Below are 18,828 nucleotides of genomic sequence, written 5' to 3' on the forward strand. Positions count from 1 at the left end.
GATGTCGTTGTGGCTTGTACAGCCCTTTGAGACACTTGTGATTTAGGGCTATATAAATAAACATTGATTGATTGATTGATTGATATATTATCAATACTCCTTTACACACTTTACTTTGGCACAAACATACAGTAGATATATTGATACATACAGTCGCGATCAAACGTTTACATACACTTGTAAAGAACATCATGTCATGGCTGTCTTGAGTTTCCAATAATTTCTACAACTCTTATTTTTTTGTGGCCAAACAGCTCAATTTTTGTTTCATATGACATCACATGGACAAAGATAAGACCTTCTGGAGGAAATTTCAGTGGTCAGATGGAACAAAAATGGAGCTGTTTGGCCACAATACCCAGCAATATGTTTGGAGGAGAAAAGGTCTTTAATCCCAGGAACATTATATATATATATATATATATATATATATATATATATATATATATATATATATATATATATATATATATATATATATATATATATATATATATATATATATATATATATATATATATATATATATATATAAAAGTAACTATTGTTATACTATATAAAATGAAAATATATTTTGGACATAAGTCACTTACATAGGCAATAACGACGCCCTGGAGTTGATGGGTTGATACTCCTCCAGAGCTGCAGGGGGCGCTGCGAGCACGACACCACACCACCGACTCCTTTAACCGCGGAAGTCGCTCGCTCGCCGGACACTTTCCAAAAGATGGCGCTGGCTAGTGTGTTGAACAGTGAGTTTGCGGATTTTTCCTTCGGTGGCCGGCAAAGCTCCTCTTTCGGCTGCGGGGCCGGACTGAGCGAGCTGGGGTTCGGAGCCACGGCCGGGAACGACCAGAGCTTTTCCGTTAGAAACCCGCTGTGCGCCGCGGACGAGGACGGCCTGGAGAGGAAAATCGAGTTTCTGCATGGAACTACTACTTTAGCCTTTAAAGTAAGTCATATAATTATCTAGTCGCTATTTTATCTATTTAAATATGACTTAATAACATTATTCATGTTTTACCCAAGCAGGATTTAATAAATCATCTCGGACTGGACACCATTGTTTCCCTGTTAGCATGTTAGCATCCATAAAGTGCTTTATCATCTTTGTGAAATGCTTGTTAAATTGATTGCCTTTTTGTTTCGCTCCTGAATAACTATATATAATATCGTTTCAATTTGTGCAGTATAATAGTGAAAGTGAAACTTCTTAGAGGCCGTGTTATATTATTAATGACTAGACTACGACTCGTCTGTGTAACATTTATATGGTCCGTTCTTATTTAAGAATGGAAATGAATTTACGGTCGAGGTGACTTCCGGTTTTGTCGACAATTTCTTAATTTTTACTTTCTCTTCTCACTCCATGCAGAGAATCAACAGCGAAACAGCAACATGGCGCAACCAAACGTAATCGTTGATACTGTTACGTGATTAGCTGATTAACGTGAATTTGTTATGCAGTAATAATTATATAAATGATATTGGATCAAATTATTATTTTAAAGGAGCACTTTTGTTATATTTTGTTATTTATTTCATTTATACAGTCGTGCACTTTAGTTCCTATTATTTATACAGTCGTGCACTTTAGTTCCTACCTGTTGTTGTTTCCGTACATCCGGATAGGGAACGGACAAGGGTTGAAAGGGCTGAAGCACCATGGTCCGTTTGGAAAAAATCCAATAGACTGCCATACGGTTGATGTGACTACCGGTTTTATCGACAATTTCTTCATTTTTACTTTCTCTTCTCACTCCTTGCAGAGAATCAACAGCGAAACGGCAACACGGCGCAACCAAACGTAATCGTTGATACCGTTACGCGATTGGCTGATTAACGTGTCCCTCCTATTGCTCACTCGCCATTTCCTGTTTTGCTTGGTTACCAGATAACGTGTCTGTTGCGATTATATATTGATACCGTTGTGTCGGCCAAGCTTTATCAGAGCCGATCAAATTTGGAACATCTTTGTGAAATGCTTGGCAAATTGATTACCATTTTGTTTCGCTCTTAAATAACTATATCTAATATAGTTTCAATTTGTGCAGTATAATAGTGAAAGTGAAACTTCTTAGAGGCCGTGTTATATTATTAATGACTAGACTACGACTCGTCTGTGTAACATTTATATGGTCCGTTCTTATTTAAGTATGGAAATGAATTTACGTTATGCAGTAATTATTATATAAATAGTATTGGATCAAATTATTTTAAAATATTTTTTGTTATATTTTGTTATTTATTTCATTATTTATTATTATTATTTATTAAGAAAAGATGAGCACCACGGTCCGAATAAAAAAATCCAAAAACTGCCATACTGTCGAGGTGACTTCTGGTTTTATCGACAATTTCTTCATTTTTACTTTCTCTTCTCACTCCATGCAGAGAATCAACAGCGAAACGGCAACACGGCGCAACCAAACGTAATCGTTGATACCGTTATGCAATGTGTGTTAAATTGATTACCTTATTGTTTCGCTCTTGAATAACTATATCTAATAATTTCAATTTGTACGAAGTCTATATCTGCGCAGTATAATAGTGAAAGTGAAACTTTTTAGAGGCCGTCTTATATTATTAATGACTAGACTGCGGCTCGTCTGTGTAACATTTATTTGGTCCGTTCTTATTTAAGTATGGAAATTAATTTATGTTATGCAGTAATTATTATATAAATAATCCATCCATCCATTTTCTACCGCTTATCCCTTTCGATGTCGAGGGGGGTGCTTGAATTATTATTTTAAAGTAGCACTTTTGTTATATTTTGTTATTTATTTTATTTATACAGTCGTGCACTTCAGTTCCTACCTGTTGTTTCCGTACATCCGGATAGGGAACGGACGAGGAATTGCATTAGAATTAAAAGCTTTATCGTCAGCCAAATTGATATCATTTGTATAGTCTGTAACGCCAACTCTATCATGTACTATCTGACTCTCATTCAGAAAAAAACAAAACGTACAAATGAATTATAATGTGCTGCCGTTCCAGTTTGAGCATGGCGTCATCGTGGCGGTGGACTCTCGGGCCACGGCGGGCTCCTACATCGCCTCGCAGACGGTCAAGAAGGTGATCGAGATCAACCCCTACCTGCTGGGCACCATGGCCGGGGGTGCCGCAGACTGCAGCTTCTGGGAGCGCCTGCTGGCCCGCCAGTGCCGCGTCTACGAGCTCCGCAACAAAGAGCGCATCTCGGTGGCGGCTGCCTCCAAGCTGCTCGCCAACATGGTGTACCAGTACAAGGGCATGGGACTCAGCATGGGCACCATGGTCTGTGGCTGGGACAAGCGAGGTCCAGGTAAATGCACACAAACCTCAGTGGGTCTCTGGGAAATTCAGTGGGTCCCCATTAGGGTTGCAAAGGGGTGGAAATTTACCACGTTTGGGAATTTTGACAATTTTTTGATTATTATTTTTTATTTTTTGTCCTATCCAGCTTCTCAAGCATTATTGACCTACAGTTAACCACTAAGTTATTTCACTTGACCTTTTTCTGTGTTGAAGCAGCAAAAAAGGACATTATGTTAAATGAAGCATTTCTGTCTCTGATAGTTGATATAATAATGTAAGTGCATCATAAAGCCTACATGAACTCCAAGGTGTTCAGGGATGAATAGTCTCTCCTATTGCTATTGTTCTATTTTTTTCAGTTATAGTTACATTAATCATTAGTAATGTAGCAGCCTAGTTTTGATTGGCAGGGTCCCTGCGATCACATGTTGATAAAAATATAACATTTACATAATAAAAAATCAACTACAGGCTTCCCAAACATGATGAGTTGAGCATATGTCAGCATGTGGCCCCACTTTTAACTTTTTTTTTTCCCCAAACGCTTATTTACAGTAAACCATTAATTTGACTTAGTCATTATTTTGTCTTAGTAAGTCAATATTTACTAAGTCAAAAATAATGACATACTTGGTATCTCAGGTAACGAGGACTGTTTTGTGTTTTGTTTTTACTTTACGGAAATGGTGGCGACAGGCCAAATGACACTGTTCCTTACACCCACCCAGCCCCTTCTCCGTCCGTGACTCCTCCTGGAGAGACACCACCTTAACTAACAAATATTTTGGTGGAAACACTGCGGTTCATTATGAGACTGTGGTGGTACATAAACCTAGCTAGCTAAGAGATATTGGCCCCGAAATCATTTAACAAGTACAAGAACAGCTAGCTAGCCAGAGTGGAAGTCACCTGGAGTAGTCTGCAGTCATACAGTAACAAGCAATTACACCTCTATTACACTTAAATACCATAGATCAAATATATTTACCCCAGTAATATCATTAACACCTACCTGACTGGATGAAGTCCTTGGGCCAAATACTAGTGTGGCCTGTAGTGTGTAGCATGCTGGGAATTATCTGTGCATGTGATGGAAGAATGCACTGCACATGTGATGTGAGGAATGCACAGTGCGGGGTTGAAATTCTACTGAATTTGCATTAAATCAGGTTGTTTTAGCTAATAATCATGTTGCATTCAATGTTTATTCCCATTAATTTCCCCCTAATTCCCATATATTCCCATTAATTCCCATGGAAAGTTTCCAACTTTGAATATTTCCGGAATTTTGCAACCGTAGTGCCCATACATTTTTGAAAATCTATCTATTCTTCTATTCCTCTTTTTCTTAAATTGTTGTGTTGAACTCCATTGATGGTATTATATGGTTATTATTTCTGTATGTATTAATTTATATTCAAAATATATCTGAAATGTAATTAGAAAATAGTTATTTTACATGCTTACTTGAGAAAAAGTAAGCAGATGCATATAACCCCAATTATACTTGTTTGTAGTGAGCAGATATTGCCACTAGATGGCACTGTAGCCTAATATGTGTTGTTGCATAGCACCGGGTAGTTTATGCCCCTCAGAACAAGGCTGATTACCACTGAAGGTGTGCTAAGAGGTATCCGTAGTGACAGCAGCATGGCAAATCGATACGGCTGAGTCCGCTGGCCAGCTAAAAGAGTAGGATGGACGCCGGATCCTGGCCCGAGACAATCGGGTCGCAGACGTATTGAACATTTAGTGACATCAATGTCTGCTTTTGTTTGGAAAGCATGGCGTGTCTGGGTGAACAGTAACAGTCGGCTTGTATGCGTTCAATGCGTTTGCCCAATAGCTGTCGGCGCTCGCACTGTCAATCAATGGTTGAAGGGACAGGTACAGATAAAAGTCAGTCGTAGAATGAATGTAATGTGATCGCTCCTCACCAGTGATAAAAAAGTCACATTTCATTCAAATTATTCGATTAAAAACTCCAAAATAATGTACAAATTAATATGTCATCTAAGGCTTGCTCATGGATGGGCACCGTTCTTATTTGAACTGATACGATACCAATTCCCGGTACCTGAGAACCGATACCAGTACTCAACTGTACCCATTTTTGATACTTTTGTGTGTGTTAATAAATATTAATTGTTGTTGTTGATAAAACCAAATTTTTATTGCAACATTTAAAATTTATCTGTAATCCAGTTGTTATATTTTTTTTCATTATCACAATTCTGATAATATATATATATATATATATATATATATATATATATATATATATATATATATATATATATATATATATATATATATATATATATATATATATATATATATACACATATATATATATATATATATATATATATATATATATATACATATATATATATATATATATATATATATATATATACCCATATATATATATATATATATATATATATATATATATATATATATATATATATATATATATATATATATATATATATATATATATATATATATATATATATATATATATATACACACACTGCAAACGATATACCTGCAAATAAGACTCAGAATTGTGATAATGAAAAAAAATATAACAACTGGATTACAGCTCAATTTTAAATGTTCCAATAAAAATTAGGTTTTATCAACAACAATTAGTATTTATTAACACACACAAAAAAACAAACAAAAAAAAAAATCTATATATAAATATATATATATATATATATATATATATACACTCCCGTTCAAAAGTTTGGGGTCACATTGAAATGTCCCTATTTTTGAAGGAAAAGCACTGTACTTTTCAATGAAGATAACTTTAAACTAGTCTTAACTTTAAAGAAATACACTCTATACATTGCTAATGTGGTAAATGACTATTCTAGCTGCAAATGTCTGGTTTTTGGTGCAATATCTACATAGGTGTATATAGGCCCATTTCCAGCAACTATCACTCCAGTGTTCTAATGGTACAATGTGTTTGCTCATTGGCTCAGAAGGCTAATTGATGATTAGAAAACCCTTGTGCAATCATGTTCACACATCTGAAAACACTTTAGCTCGTTACAGAAGCTACAAAACGGACCTTCCTTTGAGCAGATTGAGTTTCTGGAGCATCACATTTGTGGGGTCAATTAAACGCTCAAAATGGCCAGAAAAAGAAAACTTTCATCTGAAATTCGACAGTCTATTCTTGTTCTTAGAAATGAAGGCTATTCCACAAAATTGTTTGGGTGACCCCAAACTTTTGAACGGTAGTGTACATATATACAGTCGTGGTCAAAAGTTTACATACACTTGTAAAGAACATAATGTCATGGCTGTCTTGAGTTTCCAATCATTTCTACAACTCTTATTTTTTTTGTGATAGAGTGATTGGAGCACATACTTGTTGGTCACAAAAAACATTCATGAAGTTTGGTTCTTTTATTAATTTATTACGGGTCTACTGAAAATGTGAGCAAATGTGCTGGGTCACGTGACTTAAACTTGACACCTCATTGGCTGGTTCTGAGGCAGGGTCGATTGCTTCAGTCTTAATTTACCGGAAGTGAGTCTTGCTCTTTGACACTGAATTTTTACACACCAAATTTTTATACATTAAATTAAAACAAAAACACACATTTTCCTAACTATTTTTTTTTCCAATGAAACTCAGCATAATTTGATGTTAAAAATAATGTGTTCAAAAAAATTCAGTTACATAAATTCAGCTTTAATAATACAGTACAGGCCAAAAGTTTGGACACACCTTCTCCTCATTCAATGCGTTTTCTTTATTTTCATGACTATTTACATTGTAGATTGTCACATCAAAACTATGAATGAACACATGTGGAGTTATGTACTTAACAAAAAAAAAAAGGTGAAATAACTGAAAACATGTTTTGTATTCTAGTTTCTTCAAAGTAGCCACCCTTTCCTCTGATTACCGCTTTGCACACTCTTGGCATTCTCTCCATGAGCTTCAAGAGGTAGTCACCTGCTTGAAGCTCATCACTAAGGGTTGGCCGTATGAACATCGCCGACACTGTCATCAACATGTGCTACTAAACAACAATGACAAACACATTTTCGGGGAATATTTGCACGGCAACACAACATAAACACTACAGAACAAATTCCCTTCCGGGACGCTACAATATAAACAAATGCCATTGGTGGATCGACACCTAACATCCACTGTAATGATACCAGTACAGGAGTGTATCTGGTTGATACTACTATGATTACATTGATATTTTTTTGCATCACAAAATCTTCTTTTGTTTTTTTGTTTTTATGTTTATAAACTCAGGAAATACGTCCCAAGACACATGATGACTTTGAATATGACCAATTTCTAGGGATGATGTTTGATAAGAAATTATCGAGTTCGAGCCCATTATCGAATCCTGTTATCGAACCGATTCTCTTATCGAATCCAGATAGGTTGTTGTATATGGAAAAAACACAATATTTGGTTGAACAAAAGCTCACTTTTATTTTATAAGAAAAAAATAAAATAAATAAATAAATATTGACTGTTACCCCCCTAAAAAAATAAAAAAAATAAATATTGACTGTTGTTACCCAATGTATATTAAGTGGGATTTTTCAGAAAAACAAATATATACAGTAACACAAAAACAACCTGTCTCTGTGATTACTATAGGTGAATAGCCATGCCTTGAGGCGTTTTTTCCGGTCCATTATTTTTGCTGCTTGTGTGACATCACAGGAAATGACGTAGCTCAGTCATTAGACTGAGCTACGTCATTTCCTGTGATGTCCCACAGGGCATTTCTTGTGGGACGGGATTCGTTCCCAGGGATTCGAATAAAAAACAACTCTTTCTCTTTACTAAAGTGGCCTTGATAATGGAAACCGGTTGTCAAAAAGGGATTTGAGTCCATGGAATCGGTTCTTTTCTTATCGAACGGTTCTTTTCTTATTGAACAACCGGGAGAACCGGTTTCGAACATCATCCCTACCAATTTCTGATCCTGTAACTACTTGGTATCGGATTGATACCCAAATTTGTGGTATCATCCAAAACTAATGTAAAGTATCCAAACAGAAGAACAAGTGATTATTACATTTTAACAGAAGTGTAGATAGAACATGTTGAAACAGAAAATAAGCAGATATTAACAGTAAATGAACAAGTAGATTAATAATCCATTTTCTGCCACTTGTCCTTAAACATTTTGACAAAATAATAGAATGATAAAGGACACAATAGACAGCAGACTAATTAGGAGTCTTTGTTTGTTTACTTACTACTAAAAGACAAGTTGTCTTGTATGTTCACTATTTTAAGTATTTATGTTTAATGTACCGTATGTAAGATTTTTTGTTCAAATAAAGCCAATAATGACATTTTTTGTGGTCCCCTTTTGTTTAGAAAAATACCGAAAAGTACCGAAATACATTTTGGTACCGGTACCAAAATATTGTTATCGGCAATAACCCTACTCAGTGGCCTAGTGGTTAGTGTCTCCGCCCTGAGATCGGTAGGTTGTGAGTAGGGCTGCAACAACTAATCGATTAAAATCGATTATAAAAATAGTTGGCCATTAATTTAGTCATCGATTCGTTGGATCTATGCTATGCGCATGCGCAGAGGCAATTTTTTAATTTAAATTTTTATTTTTAATTTTAATTTTTTTATAAACTGCAACATTTACAAACAGCTGAGAAACAATAATCAAAATAAGTATGGTGCCAGTATGCTGTTTTTTCCCCCAATAAAATACTGGAAAGGATAGAAATGTAGTTTGTCTTTTTTATCCGATGATTAATCGAAGTAATAATCGACAGATTAATCGATTATCAAATTAGTTGTTAGTTGCAGCCCTAGTTGTGAGTTCAAACCCCGGCCGAGTCATACCAAAGACTATAAAAATGGGAGCCATTACCTCCCTGCTTGGCACTCAGCATCAAGGGTTGGAATTGGGGGTTAAATCACCAAAAATGATTCCTGGGTGTGGCCAACTCTGCTGCTCACTGCTCCCCTCACCTCCCAGGGGGTGAACAAGGGGATGGGTCAAATGCAGAGGACAAATTTCACCACACCTAGTGTGTGTGTGTGACAATCATTGGTACTTTATTTATTATAATGTAAATAGTCATGAAAATAAAGAAAATCCATTGAAAGAGAAGGTGTGTCCAAACTTTTGGCCTGTGCTGTACATACAGTTAAAATAAAACCATAATTACATTGCGGGGACCACGTAACAGAAGTGACAGGTTGTATAACAAAGTGGAATAGAATAAGTCCATTTATTTCCCCCTCTCAAATGGAATGGTAGAATAAACGCCGTACTACACTCCAGACTGTTTTGTGCTAAATGGAAGAGAAGAGGCTTTGAGTGGAAATGACTCTGCATACGTTTATGGGGCACACAACAATTCTCTTAAATCAGCGCTTCTTCGCTCCCTGACACGGTTGTGAATTCTTAATGGCAAGACAGATGTCCGGCCGTAGGTTTCAAGTCTGGTGCGCACGCCGCTTTTCACCTAACTAGCCAGCTGTGCGCTCCGCATAAAGTGTCTCCTGTCAGGTGAACTAATGGAGCGCCTCGTGGCTAACGACGCCTCGCCATCCAGGCAGCCTGACGCCGCTTTTCCACCACTCATGCACTATGTTGCCAAAAGTATTTGGCCACCCATCCAAATGATGAGAATCAGGTGTCCTAATCACTTGGCCCGGCCACAGGTGTGTACAATCCAGCACTTAGGCATGGAGACTGTTTCTACAAACATTTGTGAAAGAATGGGCCGCTTTCAGTAATTTCCAGCGTGGAACTCTCACAGGATGCCACCTGCGCAACAAATCCAGTCGTGAAATGTCCTCGCTCCTAAATATTCCAAAGTCAACCGTGGGCTTTATTATAAGAAAATGGAAGAGTTTGGGAACAACAGCAACTCAGCCACCAAGTGGTAGGCCACGTAAACTGACAGAGAGGGGTATAGTGCAAAGACTTTCTGCACCGTCAGTTGCTACAGAGCTCCAAACGTCACGTGACCTTCCAATTAGCCCACGCACAGTACGCAGAGAGCTTCATGGAATGGGTTTTACATGGCCGAGCAGCTGTGTCTAAGCCACACATCACCAAGTCTAATGCAAAGCGTGGGATGCAGTGGTGTAAAGCACGTCGCCGCCAGACTCTAGAGCAGTGGAGACGCCTTCTCTGGACTGATGAATCACGCTTTTCCATCTGGCAACCTGATGGACCAGTCTGGGTTTGGAGAACAGTACATGTCGAACAGAGTCGGCACCCGGGGTGGACCGCTCGCCTATGCATCGGTTGGGGACATCTCTGCGCTGCTGACCCGTCTCCGCTCGGGATGGTCTCCTGCTGGCCCCACTATGGACTGGACTCTCACTATTATGTTAGATCCACTATGGACTGGATTCTCACTATTATGTTAGATCCACTATGGACTGGACTCTCACACTATTATGTTAGATCCACTATGGACTGGACTCTCACTATTATGTTAGATCCACTATGGACTGGACTCTCACTATTATGTTAGATCCACTATGGACTGGACTCTCACACTATTATGTTAGATCCACTATGGACTGGACTCACTATTATGTTAGATCCACTATGGACTGGACTCTCACAATATTATGCTAGATCCACTATGGACTGGACTCTCACTATTATGTTAGATCCACTATGGACTGGACTCTCACACTATTATGTTAGATCCACAATGGACTGGACTCTCACACTATTATGTTAGACCCACTATGGACTGGACTCCCACTATTATGTTAGGTCCACTATGGACTGGACTCTCACTATTATGTTAGGTCCACTATGGACTGGACTCTCACACTATTATGTTAGATCCACTATGGACTGGACTCTCACTATTGTGTTAGATCCACTATGGACTGGACTCTCACACTATTACCGGTATGTTAGATCCGCTATGGACTGGACTCTCACTATTATGTTAGATCCACTATGGACTGGACTCTCACACTATTATGTTAGATCCACTATGGACTGGACTCTCACACTATTATGTTAGATCTACTATGGACTGGACTCTCACACTATTATGCTAGATCCACTATGGACGGGACTCTCACTATTATGTTAGATCCACTATGGACTGGACTCTCACTATTATGTTAGATCCACAATGGACTGGACTTTCACTATTATGTTAGATCCACTATGGACTGGACTCTCACTATTATGTTAGATCCACTATGGACTGGACTCTCACTATTATGTTAGATCCACTATGGACTGGACTCTCACACTATTATGTTAGATCCACTATGGACTGGACTCTCACTATTATGTTAGATCCACTATGGACTGGACTCTCACACTATTATGTTAGATCCACAATGGACTGGACTCTCACACTATTATGTTAGATTCACTATGGACTGGACTCTCACTATTATGTTAGATCCACAATGGACTGGACTTTCACTATTGTGTTAGATCCACTATGGACTGGACTCTCACTATTATGTTAGATCCACAACGGACTGGACTTTCACTATTGTGTTAGATCCGCTATGGACTGGACTCTCACTATTATGTTAGATCCACTATGGACTGGACTCTCACACTATTATGTTAGATCCACTATGGACTGGACTCTCACACTATTAACTAGATCCACTATGGACTGGACTCTCACTATTATGTTAGATCCACTATGGACTGGATTCTCCCTATTATGTTAGATCCACTATGGACTGGACTCTCACACTATTATGTTAGATCCACAATGGACTGGACTCTCACACTATTATGTTAGACCCACTATGGACTGGACTCTCACTATTATGTTAGGTCCACTATGGACTGGACTCTCACACTATTATGTTAGATCCACTATGGACTGGACTCTCACTATTATGTTAGATCCACTATGGACTGGACTCTCACACTATTACCGGTATGTTAGATCCGCTATGGACTGGACTCTCACTATTATGTTAGATCCACTATGGACTGGACTCTCACACTATTATGTTAGATCCACTATGGACTGGACTCTCACACTATTATGTTAGATCTACTATGGACTGGACTCTCACACTATTATGCTAGATCCACTATGGACGGGACTCTCACTATTATGTTAGATCCACTATGGACTGGACTCTCACTATTATGTTAGATCCACAATGGACTGGACTTTCACTATTATGTTAGATCCACTATGGACTGGACTCTCACTATTATGTTAGATCCACTATGGACTGGACTCTCACTATTATGTTAGATCCACTATGGACTGGACTCTCACACTATTATGTTAGATCCACTATGGACTGGACTCTCACACTATTATGTTAGATCCACTATGGACTGGACTCTCACTATTATGTTAGATCCACTATGGACTGGACTCTCACACTATTATGTTAGATCCACTATGGACTGGACTCTCACACTATTATGTTAGATCTACTATGGACTGGACTCTCACACTATTATGCTAGATCCACTATGGACGGGACTCTCACTATTATGTTAGATCCACTATGGACTGGACTCTCACTATTATGTTAGATCCACAATGGACTGGACTTTCACTATTATGTTAGATCCACTATGGACTGGACTCTCACTATTATGTTAGATCCACTATGGACTGGACTCTCACTATTATGTTAGATCCACTATGGACTGGACTCTCACACTATTATGTTAGATCCACTATGGACTGGACTCTCACACTATTATGTTAGATCCACTATGGACTGGACTCTCACTATTATGTTAGATCCACTATGGACTGGACTCTCACTATTATGTTAGATCCACAATGGACTGGACTTTCACTATTGTGTTAGATCCACTATGGACTGGACTCTCACTATTATGTTAGATCCACAATGGACTGGACTTTCACTATTGTGTTAGATCCGCTATGGACTGGACTCTCACTATTATGTTAGATCCACTATGGACTGGACTCTCACACTATTATGTTAGATCCACTATGGATTGGACTCTCACACTATTAACTAGATCCACTATGGACTGGACTCTCACTATTATGTTAGATCCACTATGGACTGGATTCTCCCTATTATGTTAGATCCACTTTGGACTGGATACTCCCTATTATGTTAGATCCACTATGGACTGGACTTTCACAATATTATGCTAGACCCACTCGACGTCCATTGCATCCGGTCTCCCCTAGAGGGGGTGGGGGCCACTCACATCTGCGGTCCTCTCCAAGGTTTCTCATAGTCATTCACATTGACATCCCACTGGGTTGTGAGTTTTTCCTTGCCCTTATGTGGGCTTTGAACCGAGGATGTCGTCGTGGCTTGTGCAGCCCTTTTGAGACACTTGTGATTTAGGGCTATATAAATAAACATTGATTGAATAAACATTGAACTGCATTGTGCCGAGTGTGAAATTTGGTGGAGGAGGAATTATGGTATGGTGTTGGGCTTGGCCTCTTAGTTCCACTAAAGGGAACTTTTGAATGCTCCAGGATACCAAAATATTTTGGACAATTCCACGCTCCCAACCTTGTGGGAACAGTTTGGAGTGGGCCCCTTCCTCTTCCAACATGACTGTGCACCAGTGCACAACGCAAGGTCCATAAAGACATGGATGACACAGTCTGGTGTGGATGAACTTGACTGGCCTGCACAGAGTCCTGACCTGAACCCAGATAGAACACCTTTTGGGATGAATTAGAACTAGACTGAGAGCCAATGCGCTTTTTGGAAGAATGGTGGAAAATTCCTATAAACACACCCCGCAACCTTGTGGACAGCCTTCCCAGAAGTACACAGAGAATGTGCTTCGAGGTGAACGGGGGGGGGAAGTTGGTTTTCTCATTCTATTCTCGCCTCTCCTCGTCTTCCATCAACTGCGGCGCTCAACCCGGGAGGCCGCCGTCCAAACTGTCCGCCCGCCCCATTGTGCTGGTAACAAGTTCCGAGCGGTTTTCAAATGGAACAGGCAGGTGTCAAGAGTGGCAATTCACCCCCATGCAAAAGGCAGGCAGTGCATGATTATTAAGGCAAGCTAACGACAGGCTGGGGAGGCTGCAATTTGTCAGTTGAAAGGAACGCCACGCATTTCTCCTCCCGAGGAAAGCCAGTGGCCCTCCACATCTCTAACACTCTCTCACTCCTGTCGCAGGGAATGTGCAACCCAGGCGCCTTTTTAATGTGAGAGACGAGCAAGTAAAATCTTTCTTTTTTTTTTTTTTTTTTTTTAATGATCCGCACTCCGCAGTGTTGTGGACGAGACGTCGCCGCACATTACTCTCTGATCATTCCTAGAAATTGGAGTTGACTGTGGATTCATCACGTTTTGGAGCAATTTAGGCAAAACGGAGTGTAGTATTTGGTCTCGTCTCGTTTGTCCACAGATCAACATTACTGCCTCGCTAAGAAATACAGCCTCGGATTTTGTTTGTCATATTATAAGTGGTATGGTATTAGGGCAGTATCGTATAAACCAGGGGTGTCAAACTCATTTTCACTGAGGGCCACATCGCAGTAATGGCTGCTTTTTTAAAATTAATTGACATTATGCATGCTGGTAATAACCTGTGATTAATAAAGATTAATCAAAATTAGAAATGTCCGATAATATCGGCCGGCCGATATTATCGGCCGATAAATGCTTTAAAATGTAATATCGGAAATTATCGGTATCTGTTTTTTTTATTATTGGTATCGTTTTTTTTTGTTTTTTTTTAATTTTAATTTTAATTTTTATTAAATCAACATAAAAAACACAAGATACACTTACAATTAGTGCACCAACCCAAAAAACCTCCCTCCCCCATTTACACTCATTCACACAAAAGGGTTGTTTCCTTCTGTTATTAATATTGTGGTTCCTACATTATATATCAATATATATCAATACAGTCTGCAAGGGATACAGTCCGTAAGCACACATGATTGTGCGTGCTGCTGGTCCACTAATAGTACTAACCTTTAACAGTTAATTTGACTAATTTTCATTAATTACTAGTTTCTATGTAACTGATTTTGTATTGTTTTACTTTCTTTTTTATTCAAGAAAATGTTTTGAATTTATTTATCTTATTTTATTTTATTAATTTAAAAAAAAAAAAGGACCTTATCTTCACCATACCTGGTTGTCCAAATTAGGCATAATAATGTGTTAATTCCACAACTGTATATATCAGTATCGGTATCGGTTGATATCGGTATCGGTAATTAAAGAGTTGGACAATATCGGAATATCGGATATCGGCAAAAAGCCATTATCGGACATCCCTAATCAAAATGCATTTGATTATTAGATTTTTTTATGTATAACTTGCTTTAAAATCATAAATAAAGATGACAAGCAGATATTTAACTATTTAATTTAATATTTAACTATAAAATCAGAGTTAAATATCTACTTGTCATCTTTATTTATTTGTTTTTATCTCACCAAAATAGTTTTGCAATACAGTATATTATAATATAGTTGGCATGATCAGATAATATTAAAGTTTAAAATATGCAAAAAAAAATTCTGTCAAAATTGTAGACGTATTGAGTCCTTCTTTTTCTTTTAAATTTTAATTTTACTGTCGTTTTACATCATGGCCAGGGGACTACAGATGAAAACTGGCTAATTCTGGCTTTTTTTTTTAACCATGTGTAGTCATGTGTTTTATGAAATTGCATTGTCCCTTTTGAAATAAACTAATCTAATCTAAAAAAAAAAGAAGAAAAAAAGTATTTTATTGAAACCCATTTTTTCCAAGCTTTCGCGGGCCACATAAATTGAGTTTGACACCTATGGTATGTAGGCTGTACGGTATACACCAGGGGTGTCAAACTCATTTTCATTGAGGGCCACATCGCAGTAATGGCTGCTTTCAGAGGGCCGTTTTTTTTAAATTAATTGACATTATGCATTCGGGTAATAACCTGTGATTAATCAAAATGCATAAGCATTTGATTATTAGATTTTTTTAATGTACACTATATTGCCAAAAGTATTTGGCCACCTGCCTTGACTCACATATGAACTTGAAGTGCCATCCCATTCCTAACCCATAGGGTTCAATATGATGTGGGTCCACCTTTTGCAGCTATTACAGCTTCAACTCTTCTGGGAAGGCTGTCCACAAGGTTGCAGAGAGTGTTAATAAGAATTTTCGACCATTCTTCCAAAAGCGCATCGGTGAGGTCACACACGAGAAGGCCTGGCTCTCAGTCTCCGTTCTAATTCATCCCAAAGGTGTTCTATCGGGTTCAGGTCAGGACTCTGTGCAGGCCAGTCAAGTTCATCCGCACCAGACTCAGTCATCCATGTCTTTATGGGCCTTGCTTTGTGCACTGGTGCGCAGTCATGTTGGAAGAGGAAGGGGCCCGCTCCAAACGGTTTCCACAAGGTTGGGAGCGTGGAATTGTCCAAAATGTTCATTCAAAGTTCCTTTCACTGGAACTAAGGGGCCAAGCCCAACTTGTGAAAAACAACCCCACACCATAATCCTCCTCCACCAAATTTCACACTCGGCACTATGCAGTCCGAAATTTAGCGTTCTCCTGGCAACCTCCAAACCCAGACTGGTCCATCAGATTGCCAGATGGAAAAGCGTGATTCATCCCTCCAGAGAAGGCGTCTCCACTGCTCTAGAGTCCAGTGGCAATGTGATTTAAACCACTGCATCCCACGCTTTGCATTGGACTTGTTGATGTATGGCTTAGATGCAGCTGCTCGGCCATGGAAACCCATTCCATGACACTCTCTGCGTACTGTACGTGGGCTAATTGGAAGGTCACATGAAGTTTGGAGCTCTGTAGCAACTGACTGTGCAGAAAGTCTTCGCACTATACCCCTCTCTGTCAGTTTACGTGGCCTACCACTTGGTGGCTGAGTTGCTGTTGTTCCCAAAAATTGAGCTGTTTGGCGCCTTATTGCAGTGAAACTTGCCAAGGGACATGTAAGCAAATGTTAACATTGCTGTATGTATACTTTTGACCAAGTCACATTTTCAGTAGACCCATAATAAATTCATAAAAGAAGCAAACTTCATGAATGTTTTTTGTGACCAACAAGTATGTGCTCCAATCACTCTATCACAAAAAAATAAAGAGTTGTAGAAATAATTGGAAACTCAAGGCAGCCATGACATTATGTTCTTTACAAGTGGATGTACTAGGGAAAAATTTTGGTTCGGTACGTACCTCGGTTTAGAGGTCACGGTTCGGTTAATTTTCGGTACAGTAAGAAAACAACAAAATATAAATTTTTGGGGTTATTTATTCACCAAATTTGCAAAATCTTCCACCAAAAATATTTTTTCTTAGTGGAATATTTGATGTGAAGTAATGGGAACCTTGGATAGGTCAATAATTCATAATAACATTGATTTTGATTCAATATTATGTTTTGAGCAATGACAGTTTGAAAGGAAAAAAAACAGCTTTGTTTTATTAGTCAACATTGCAACTTTTTCTAAATTACATTTAACCTTTAAGCTTTTTTATTTCACTTTTGTTATGTTTTTGTTTATTTTAATAGTATTTTTAGAATGTGCCGTGGGCCTTTAAAACATTAGCTGTGGGCCGCAAATGGCCTCCGGGGCACACTTTTGACACCCCTGCTATAGATAATAAATTAAATGTGATAAATCTATGGATAAAAAGCAGAGCCTGGCGACGCATGCATGTTTATCATAACTCTCTCTCTCTCTGTCTCTGCCCCTCCCTCAACAAAGCTGCTGCGCTGTTTTGTTTTTAACCCCTTCTTAACCCTGAACGTACATTGAAAATACACGCAACCCTAAGTCAAAATGCCGGACATTTGAGGCAATTAAGAAACTCCGCCCTGACAGCTCTGCAAAAGAGGACATGTCCGGTGAAAAGAGGACGTATGGTCAGTCTATCCTAGCCCGTTAGCTGCTAGCATTGTATTACAACATTTTATTATTTGATCATGTTGTACTGCATTTTAATCTTTTGTTTTGTGATTGTGTGATGTTTTTGCCTGGACCCCAGGAAGAATAGTCTCCACTGCGGTGTTAGACTAATGGGGATCCTTAATAAACTAAACTAAACTAAGCATGCCGTGTGTTGTGCCTCGGTGTGCATTGTTTACACAACGTGCGTTACGCTACTTAATATGTCCGTGTGGAAACTCTTTCGGTACACCTCCGAACCGAACCGGAACCCCCGTACCGAAACGGTTCAATACAAATACACGTACCGTTACACCCCTAGTATGTACACTTTAGACCACAGTCGTGGTCTAAAGTGAATTTTTTTGTCCTGTCCAGCTTCACAGGCAAATCATATAGTTGATGTAGATGCCCATATCGGCTGTTCAGATTTACTTTACAAAAGAGAAGTGTAGGATACTTCTCTTGTTGCCTTATTTGTATTTGACTTTATTAAATGTATTTATATTAGAAACACAACATGTGTATATAACAAAGGGTGCAAAGTCTGCAGGCAATAGGAAACACATGGTTAAGTGTAGGGAGTAAAACTGATGGCAGTCTAAAGTTCAAGGTTTTTGGAGCTCTTTGTTCAGT

The 18,828-nt window shown here is 38.5% G+C and overlaps 1 protein-coding gene across 1 annotated transcript in view; it reads left to right on the forward strand.

Moving 5' to 3' along the window:
• The first annotated feature begins 665 nt into the window (after window positions 1-665).
• Window positions 666-18,828, forward strand: part of LOC133665475 (proteasome subunit beta type-5-like) — a 19,948-nt gene continuing 1,785 nt past the window's right edge. Inside the window, exons 1-2 of the mRNA XM_062070779.1 lie at window positions 666-952; window positions 3,004-3,310. Of these exons, the coding sequence (XP_061926763.1) occupies window positions 728-952; window positions 3,004-3,310 (532 nt within the window). The 5' untranslated portion in view covers window positions 666-727. The remainder of the gene's footprint in view (window positions 953-3,003; window positions 3,311-18,828) is intronic.

Source organism: Entelurus aequoreus, linkage group LG14 (assembly GCF_033978785.1).
Source record: "Entelurus aequoreus isolate RoL-2023_Sb linkage group LG14, RoL_Eaeq_v1.1, whole genome shotgun sequence".
Lineage (NCBI taxonomy): Eukaryota > Metazoa > Chordata > Actinopteri > Syngnathiformes > Syngnathidae > Entelurus > Entelurus aequoreus.